Raw genomic sequence first — 9106 nt, 5'->3', positions numbered from 1 at the left:
CTTCCCACACACACACACACACACACACACAGAGACACACACATACACATAAGGTTAAGAACCCCTAATATACAGAGGAAGAAAAAGAAAGCCTTGAAGGGATACCTATGGTTAATGTACTTAGAAGCTTCAGCAAAGGAGAATAAGGAGTGATCAGACAGGTAGAGGAAGGACTAGAAGAGAACAGTGGCATAAAAATACTGAGCAGAAAGAGTATCTAGAAGAGAGAAGGTGATCAACAATATCAAATGCTTCAAAAAGCCATTAGGTGTGGTAATTAGAGGATTTGGGGTGTGTTTTCAGGGGACTGTTCAACTGAATGATAAGGTCTTCAAAATACTTATGCATTGCCCTTTCACCCAGCAATACCCCTACTAGGTCTGTATCCCAAAAGAGATAAAAAACAAAAAGGAAAAGGACGTATATATACAAAAATATTTATAATACCTTTTTCTGATGGCAAGGGAGATGGCTGAACAAGTTGTGGTGTATGATTGTGATGTGATACTATTGTGCTATAAGAAATGATGAGCAGAATGCTCTCAGAAAAACCTGGACTTATATAAACTGATGCAAAGTGAAATGAGTAGAACCAGAAGAACATTGTACAGAGTAATAGCAATATTGTAAGATCAATGGTGAATGTCTTAGCTGTTCTCAGCATACAGCAATCCAAGATAACTTTGAAGGACATATGATGAAAAATGATATCCATCCCCAGAGAAAGAACTGATGGAGTCTAAATGCAAATTAAGGCATATTTTTTACTTTATTTTTCTTGGTGTTTTTTTTGTCTGTGTTTTCTTTTACAACATGACTAATATGAAAATATGTTTTGCATGACTACACATGTATGACCTATATCAAATTGCTTGCCCTCGCAATAGGAGATGGGGGGAAATGGGGAGATGGGGGAAAAGGAGAGAATCTGGAACTTCAAATTTTAAAATGAATGTTAAAAAAATTTTACATGTAATTGGGGGAAAATAAAATACTAAATAAATAAAAAAAGTGAATTGTGAAAAAATACTTACACATTAAATATACATGTATGTTTTTAAATGTAGCTGTTTGCCAGTCTCCCTGCTTAAATGGTGGGAAATGCATAAGGCCAAATCGATGCCACTGTCTCTCTACTTGGACTGGACATGATTGCTCAAGGTAAGTCAACCACACAGTGACATTTAGTTGAGGATAACTATGAATCAAAGCCATTTTTAACTAAGTTGTTCTACATGTGACCCAGTGGAAAATCCAGCAGTCACAACTTCCGTATAAGTTTCAGGATCTTAATCCAAGAACATTGGCTTGCAACAATTTGAGTTGATGACAAAAGCCAGGAGATGCTAGAGGGAAAGATTGGAAACAAAGAGAGATGCTTGGAATGGGAAAAAAATCATACCTAGAAGAGGTCAGCTTAGATGTGAGAGTTACTCATGAGAAATTAAGGGGAACAGTTTAAAGAGTATCCGAGCCAGAGGAGAAGATGATTATATGAATCTCAAAAGAATTAAAAATAAGGAAATAACAGAAGAGAAAGGACAGGGAAATAGCAGTCTGTAAAAGAGAGGCTTTCCTTGGGTAGGGTAGATTTGTTGTACCTTATTGTAGTAATAGAGCAATAGAGAGGGAAAAGTTCAGATCATTGGAAAGAATCCTACAAGAAGGAATTAGGGGTATATCTCACATTGGAAAGCTGGAAAGGAAAGAGATGGAAATTGAGTAGAAAGGCAAGCTGGCATCAAGGGAAACAGCTGGGAGAAGAATCTGCAACTAGCTTCCTCTTTGTAATAAGTTCAATATTTGTATCAGAAGGAAAAACTAAGAAGATACCTTGAAGTTCTCTGGCTCTGATTGCTTTTTTCCTCAATTCTTTTGGAGGAGAGTGGCTGGGACAGAATCATAAGCTGTCACAAATTTTCCCTATAAAACTTTTTTCAGCGAAAGGCTATTATCACTTAACGTGAAAGTACTCCATTGTAGGGTTATTTCAAAAAAATTTTAAATGTGAGGACAAGAAAAAGGACTAGTTCAGGTTTTTATAGTGCTTGGCAGATAATAAAATGTTTTCTTTAAAAGCAATGCAGTGGTAGGTAGGACAGGCAAAGAATGTCCCCATTTTATAGAGAGGAAAAAAATGAGTCTCAGAGGTTGTGAATTGCCTATGGTCACACAGGAGAGTGGGAGCAATAAAGGGAAGAGGGGTTGAAGGAAAAGAAAGAAGAGTAGGAGCAGAAAGAAAAGGCATTGAAGGAGGGAGCTAGCTAGGTAGCTTAGACCCCAGAGGAGTGTCTCTGTTTTCCTACTGTTCTGTTAATAGTGAGATTCACATTCACAGTTAGTTCAGTTTGGTGAGATAGTAGAGCCTTCTTTTTATTTCTGACTTTGAGGAATGAGACAAACAGTAAAGATATAAAGCAAGTCCCAAAGCCTTTCCTCACTGGTGGAGATCAAAGCTCCATGTCTGTAACATAGATAATCCATGTTATATCAGGTTTTCGCCATATGAAATGATGACTCAAGAGACAAGATTTAAACAGCAAAACATCTAACTCTATGTAATAAGAAGTCATTTTGAAATAGAGTTGTGTTGTAATTTTAATTCTTGTCCCAGGGAAGTGTTTCTTTGTCCTCCCTGGAAAGTGATTTGATCAAATGAATCTGTACTAAAGTTTTAATGACTCAATTTATTACTGGCTGTAAGAACAATAGCACTACAGGGTTGCTTTCTTAGAAACTTCAAGTCATATATGTGTCTATAGATCCTTACATTTCAGTATGTGGTATAGTAGGAAGGTAATGGAATCTGGAAACCTGGGTTCTAGTTTTCATTCTGATATTGAGCTATGCTTTAACTTGGGCAGATAAGTCACCTCTCTTCAAGCCTCACAATCTTTGTGTATAAAATGGAGGTGGGGAATGGAAGGGGAAAAGAGGAGGGCAGAAGTTTGGAAAAGATGCTAATAGTACTGATAGTAATAATAATAATAATAGCATTTGGATGGCACTTTAAGGTTTACAAAGCACTATATGCATTATCTCATTTGATCCTATAAATTATTTCTAATATCTCTTCCAGTTCAATGATTGCGTGATATTCTTGCCTGTCACAATGAATAACTCAATAATGGCTTAATTTCCAACATCAATAACAGGCCAGTCCTAGCATTTCTAGCCTTCCCCAAATTAGAAGTGTCTAACCTGCAGCCCACTGCCCCTAGCTGCCTGCACCAGACTAAAATGTCATAGGTAAATGTTTAACAACAGTAACAAAAATACACACATACACCCCCCCCCCATAGATAGTGTTTATTTGTTGTTTCCTAAGTCAATATCCAGTCCTAGGCATCTGTTTCTATTTGAGTTTGATGCCACTACCTAAATCACACCTCATAGGTGAGTAAGCCACCATTTACTTTACCTTCCTATAAAGCTGACCTCATCTGCAAGACTTTAAATGATTTAAAGGAAGGAATAATGTCTTCTTGGATTTTTCTGTATCCCACAAAGTTCTATACAGATTAAGTATTTAACAAACACTATCAATAAAAGTCAATCCACGAATGAAATTCTAAAGGGTTTAGGAATCCATTACCCCAAAACTGCTTGCACCATTGGTTAAATTCCACTCAGCATGACTTTCCCTCTGCCTGTAGACTGCAGTTTACTTGGATGGATTTGTTTTTTCTCTACAGGAAAAGAAAAGCTGGGTTTCATCCCTTCTAATTATCCCACAGCAAAGCAGCTCTCTCAAAAAGACAAGGTCATCTCTCCCAGCCAGTCCCTGGGGATTCTGGAACACGGACATTAAAAATCCAACATGGTGCTGGTTTTTTTTGGAAAGTTATTTTGTTATTTTTGTTGTCACTGTTTTTGTTTCTATTTTAATTTTGTGACATATTTTCCTTGAGTTTTCCATTAAAAATCTGCCTGTATTTTCATATGCAAAAATGTATATTAAATATATGCTGCTACACCCACACAAAATGTACATATTGTGACAACTATTAGGGAAATTCATGTATACATTTTGGTCGCAATTTTTTAATTACTATAAATATATTTATCAAATATAAGTTTCACTGCCAAGCAGTGTAATGCAGGCTTGCCATTCCATGGACTTCCCAAACCCACAGCATAATCTAGAAGCCAGGCCATAGCTAGATAACTGGTTATATTAATGATATGTAAACCATCCCACAATTCTCTAGTACAGTTTAAGTCCTTAGCCACTGTACTCCATGAGGATGAATTAATGAAGGAGGAGAATCTGGTTCATCCCTCCTATATAATGTGGCATCATTTTCTTGAAAATGTTTATTGTTATAAATAAATTTTTCATTTTTACTTGGCTAGATATTTAGTGATTAGACTGACTCTTCCCCCTCCCCTTCTGCCCCATATGAGATGCTATAGACAGCAGGAATAGCCGGTTGCCATGGAAATAAAAGAAGCTCAGCTACTTTTTTTTTCCCCCAAATAGGAGACACAGAAAGAGCAGGCAGGATTCATAGTAGAAAGAAATCCCTAGGACATAAAAAGCTACAGAGGGCATTGGTCTGGGCTGATTTTTGTTTGGTTGGTCTTTGTTTTCTTTTTACCAGAGCTGTGATTTCATCAGTGTGGGGAGCTCCTAGTAAGGGACATCCTCTGTAAGTCAGATATATAGGCATCTTCTCTGAAACTTGGTCTTAGGATTCTTTAGGACGCTGAGAGGTTAAGTGGTTTGCCCAGATCTTCCTGACTCCGAGGCCAGCTCTCTATACACTATGCCAGGTTGCCTTTCTAAGGGCACGGTTCTTAAAGGAGCCTCTTTCCCACTCTTCAGTTCCAGTCTCACACCTGTAAGTGCTGGAATAATTTACACACAAATGCCCTAACTGTAATCCTCAATCCAGCAAAACCCACACACACACAAAAAAAAGCAACAACAAGCCTCTCACATTTGGGGATGATAATGAATGAAAGGCAGTGGAAAGTGGCCTAGGAGCACATTTTATAATAAATTAGAGGAAAAAGAAATGCATGAAAGAGAAGACAAAAACAATTGGGAAAAAAAATGAAAATAAAAGCAGGATGCTAAACTACTCTAGAGCAATCAGGGGGCTCAGAAGTGAGAAGGGGAATATAAGTGTTCCCATACATCCCCAAACAAAAGCCATCATTTTCTCTCTCTAGAGTCTCTCTAGAAAATTCTCACCTTCTTCAGAACTTTCTGTACTACCATGGTTAGTGGTGTAGTATCTAGCTTTGCCATCTAGAATTCAGTAGCCTATTCCTGGATGCCAAGAAATTCCTGGAATTTCTAAGTACTTGGAAATAAGTGCTATCAGTTAAGTGAAGTTGGGGGGAAATAAGGGAGAAAAAAATTTGATGTGATTTGGGTTTGGAACTAAAGCTTCACTAAAAGTTCAAGAATTTTCTGCCCCATAGATTCCCATAGGCAATTGACTAGAGCACCCTTGAAAAGAAATACTATCTGGTGTTTTACTCTGTGTGAAAGAAAGCAATCAATAGAAGTCAAATATATATGCACATTCCTATCCCAATCTAGCCTTTTTAGGCAGGGTAAGGCAATGAGAAGTGTAAAGGTGATCATCAGAGATTATCTAGTCCTACCCCTTCATTTTACAGAAGAGGAAACTGAGTCCAATAGAGATTAAATGACTTACTCAAGGTTCCACAACTAATTAGTGTCAGAGGCAGGATATGAAACCAGGTCCTTTAACTCTACAGCCAATATGGCAGAGATGGCAAAGTGCTGATGTAAAATGAGGAAGACTTGAGTTCAAATCATACCTCAACTATTTGTTAGCTGTATGACTGCATGATTGTGTAAAATGAGAAGGAACTAAATGGCCACTGAAGCCCCTCCCAACTCTAAATCTATTGCTTTTTCACTATTTTTTCACACAAATGACAACATCCTCAACCTACAGATGTTCAGTATAGCAGAAAGAGAACACGGACTTGGGAACTGAGAGTCTTAGGCCCCTAGTCCAAACAGTGAACACTGACTACAGGTGCTTCGGTTAAACTCTCTGAGCCTCAGTTCTCCTTCTCTACAAAATAGGAATAAAAATATCTGTACCACCTGCCTCACATAGTTGAGACGAAGGCATCATATACATGTTAAATTGTGTTATTGATAATAGGTGGAGTAGTAGAAAAAGTTTTGTAAATATGGATTTATACTGAGGTGTACTGATTCAGTAAATTATTTAGCTACCTTTGATTTTCCCTGTCCCTGCTTCCCCCTTTCCCCACCCCTTGACCAATTGCCAATGATATTAGAAATTAGATTCATTTGTGGGGAAGGGGGTGGGGTGCGGTGTTGGATTTGATGAGCTCAAGGGTTCATTCTGTAATTCTGTGATTCTAAGGATTGGCCGGTGCTTCATTCTTCATGTCTAGCTTCTAGCAGAGAACTGACCCCAACAGATGGAAGTAGGTCCCTTTCGGCTATAAATATATGATCCTAGGAGCAAGAACTATTGCTTTGAGTTCTGTTTGGAGCATCATAAGGTGTGAATCCTCTGAAACCAGGATAAATCATACATAGAGAGCTGGAATGAACCTCAGGGGCCATTTAGGCTGACCCCTTTATTTACAAGAGAGCAAACTGAGGCCAAATAGGTTGTCAATTAATCAATAAACATTTATTAAGCACATACCATGTTCCAGGCACTGTACTAAGTACTGAGGATATAAAAAGAGACAAAAGACAGTCTCTGCCCTCAAGGAGCTTATAATCTAATGGTTACTTGACCAAAGTCACACAGATAGGAAGGTTAAGAATCAAGATTTTGAATCCAGGTCCTTTGACTAATGCCATTGCAGTTTTCTCTGTACCACACTGCTTCATCCCATTATTCTTCTAAATTTTGGGATGAGGAGGGAAGGTAAGGAGGGAAGGTAAGACGTGATGACCATCGCTAGAAGGACCTGGGCTCAAATTCTACCTTATGCTTACAACCTTAACCGTGTGACCTTGGACAATTCACTTACCCTATTGAAAATGTGAAAAATAAAGGGGTTGAATTTCATTAAAATCCCTTCCATCTCTGAACCTATTATCTCTGATCCTTTATTCAAGATGGTATTAGTAAAAGTGACCAAGGTCAAAGCAAGGCAGAAATACAGACCTAGCTGCTGTGTCAAACTACAATGAAATCCCTTTATAATGACAATAATGGGGAACAGGACTAATACCCATTTTCTAAGTTAACCATGTTAGATTATATGAAGTATCTGTTGGGGGCAAGGTGTGGAGGGAATATGATTTGACCATGTTGCATACCAAAATTCTTAATACTAGTTAACTGTGTCATAATAGAATTCATTTATTATATATATACACATATATGTATATGTATATATGTGTATATGTATATAGCCAGGCATATGGGAAGTAGAACACTGGAATGGGAGCCAGATGACTGGATCTTAATCCTGTCTCTATCCTGTCTCCATCCAATTATTTCTTGCAAGGCTGAAGTGGCAGTGGATAGAGCGCTAGGCCTGGAGTTAGGAAAACTTAAGTTAAAATCCTGCCTCTGACATTTGCTAGATGTATGACCCTGGACAAGTCACTTAACTTCGGTTTGCTTCACTTCTGTCAACTATAAAATGGGAATAATAATAACACCTACCTCAAAGAGTTGTTATGAGGATTAAATGAGATAATATTTGTAAAGCTCTTAGGACAGTATCTGGCACACAGTAGGTACCATATAAATGCTAGCTATTACTATTATTATTATTACTATTATTATTATTATTACATCTCTGGACTTGTTTTCCCATCTATACAACAAGGGGATTGGACTAGGTATTGTTTAAGGTTCTGTCCAGCTCTTAACATTTTCAGTGTATGGGAAACAGGGTAGATGGTCTTTGCGAGTACAATGCCATTATCAACTGGGAAGAGCCAAATGGAAGATAGGGTTCCTCTGGAAGTCAATGTAGAGAGATGCCCATGTTCTCTTAGCCTGCCAAGGTTTAAATAGCTAGTTGAAATAGCTCTGAACTTGTGGATCAAAGGTTTGTGACTGAGTCCTGCCTTCAGCAATGACCTTATGTCACTGAAATGTGGGAGGGCCCAAGAAATGCCAACTTCTCTATTATTCTGTATGTGATGAGAGTATTTCTCAGGGAGATAGTCTGGAAGAACTCCTATGGAAAGGTTTAGTTAGAAACTCAGGATTTAAACTCATGGGAAAGAGATTCTGTGGATAATAAGTGTCAGTAATACCAATAAATGCTATAGCCCCTTATTGTAATTCAACTGGTATTTTTCTGCCAAGCTCCCAGAATAGTCTATCCACAGATGTAAACAATGTAGGTAAGTCAATAAGAATAATATCTGACATTTATCTGGCACTTTACCTTTATTATCTCATTTGACCTTCACAATAAACATATGAAGTAGATGTTGTTATTATCCCCATTTACAAGTAAAAGAACTGAGGCTCAAAGAATTGAAGCCATTTGCCTGGGTGGGTGGGGTGTCACATAGCTAGTAAATGTCAAAGGTGGGATTTAAACCTGAGGATTTGTGGCATTTTTCTTCAAGTCCAGCACTCCATCCACTCTGCCACATTATAAGACAAGGGAGATAAAACACCTCCATCTACATAGCATATAATTATTTGGTGGTCTGCCTTGCCTTGACAGACATTTTGCTCATTAAAAATATCTACCGTAAATACTGGAATGTAAATATTATTGCCCTATCTTCTGGGACCCACAGAAAAGAGTTGAAATTGGGTTGGTTTTTAGTTTGGGAATGTTTTTGATCACTGAAATAAAAACACAAGCAGATACTAGACTTTTTAAGGCACCCCAGTACATAGAAGAAAAAATATAATTTCCCCAAATTATGTGAACAACTTCAGGAACTAGCTTTCATGATGCGAATGAATTGTCATGAAAAGCAACAAAAAAATGAGCAATAGTTTGGGTTACACGAGATCCTATCTTTGGGTACTCAGACCCAGGAAGCATGTATCTGTTACTGTGTATGGTCCAGCCACAAATTCCATTAGAAATTGATACCTAGGGGCAGATAGGTGGCAAAGTGGATTGAACATGAGTCAAGAGGATG

At 37.9% G+C, this 9106-nt stretch overlaps 1 protein-coding gene and 1 long non-coding RNA gene across 2 annotated transcripts in view; one reads left to right on the top strand and one right to left on the bottom strand.

Moving 5' to 3' along the window:
• Positions 1-4355, top strand: part of SVEP1 (sushi, von Willebrand factor type A, EGF and pentraxin domain containing 1) — a 318257-nt gene extending 313902 nt beyond the window's left edge. The window contains exons 47-48 of the mRNA XM_027839092.1: positions 1068-1161; positions 3696-4355. Coding sequence (XP_027694893.1) covers positions 1068-1161; positions 3696-3726 — 125 coding nt within the window. The 3' untranslated portion in view covers positions 3727-4355. The remainder of the gene's footprint in view (positions 1-1067; positions 1162-3695) is intronic.
• LOC114025630 overlaps positions 1-9106 on the bottom strand; it is a 112154-nt gene that overhangs the window by 36516 nt on the left and 66532 nt on the right. The gene's annotated exons all lie outside the window — the stretch shown is intronic.

Source organism: Vombatus ursinus, unplaced genomic scaffold (assembly GCF_900497805.2).
Source record: "Vombatus ursinus unplaced genomic scaffold, bare-nosed wombat genome assembly UNPS02014832.1, whole genome shotgun sequence".
NCBI lineage: Eukaryota > Metazoa > Chordata > Mammalia > Diprotodontia > Vombatidae > Vombatus > Vombatus ursinus.
The sequence above is the reverse complement of the archived record's forward strand: the minus strand, read 5'-3'. Positions and strand labels throughout refer to the sequence as shown.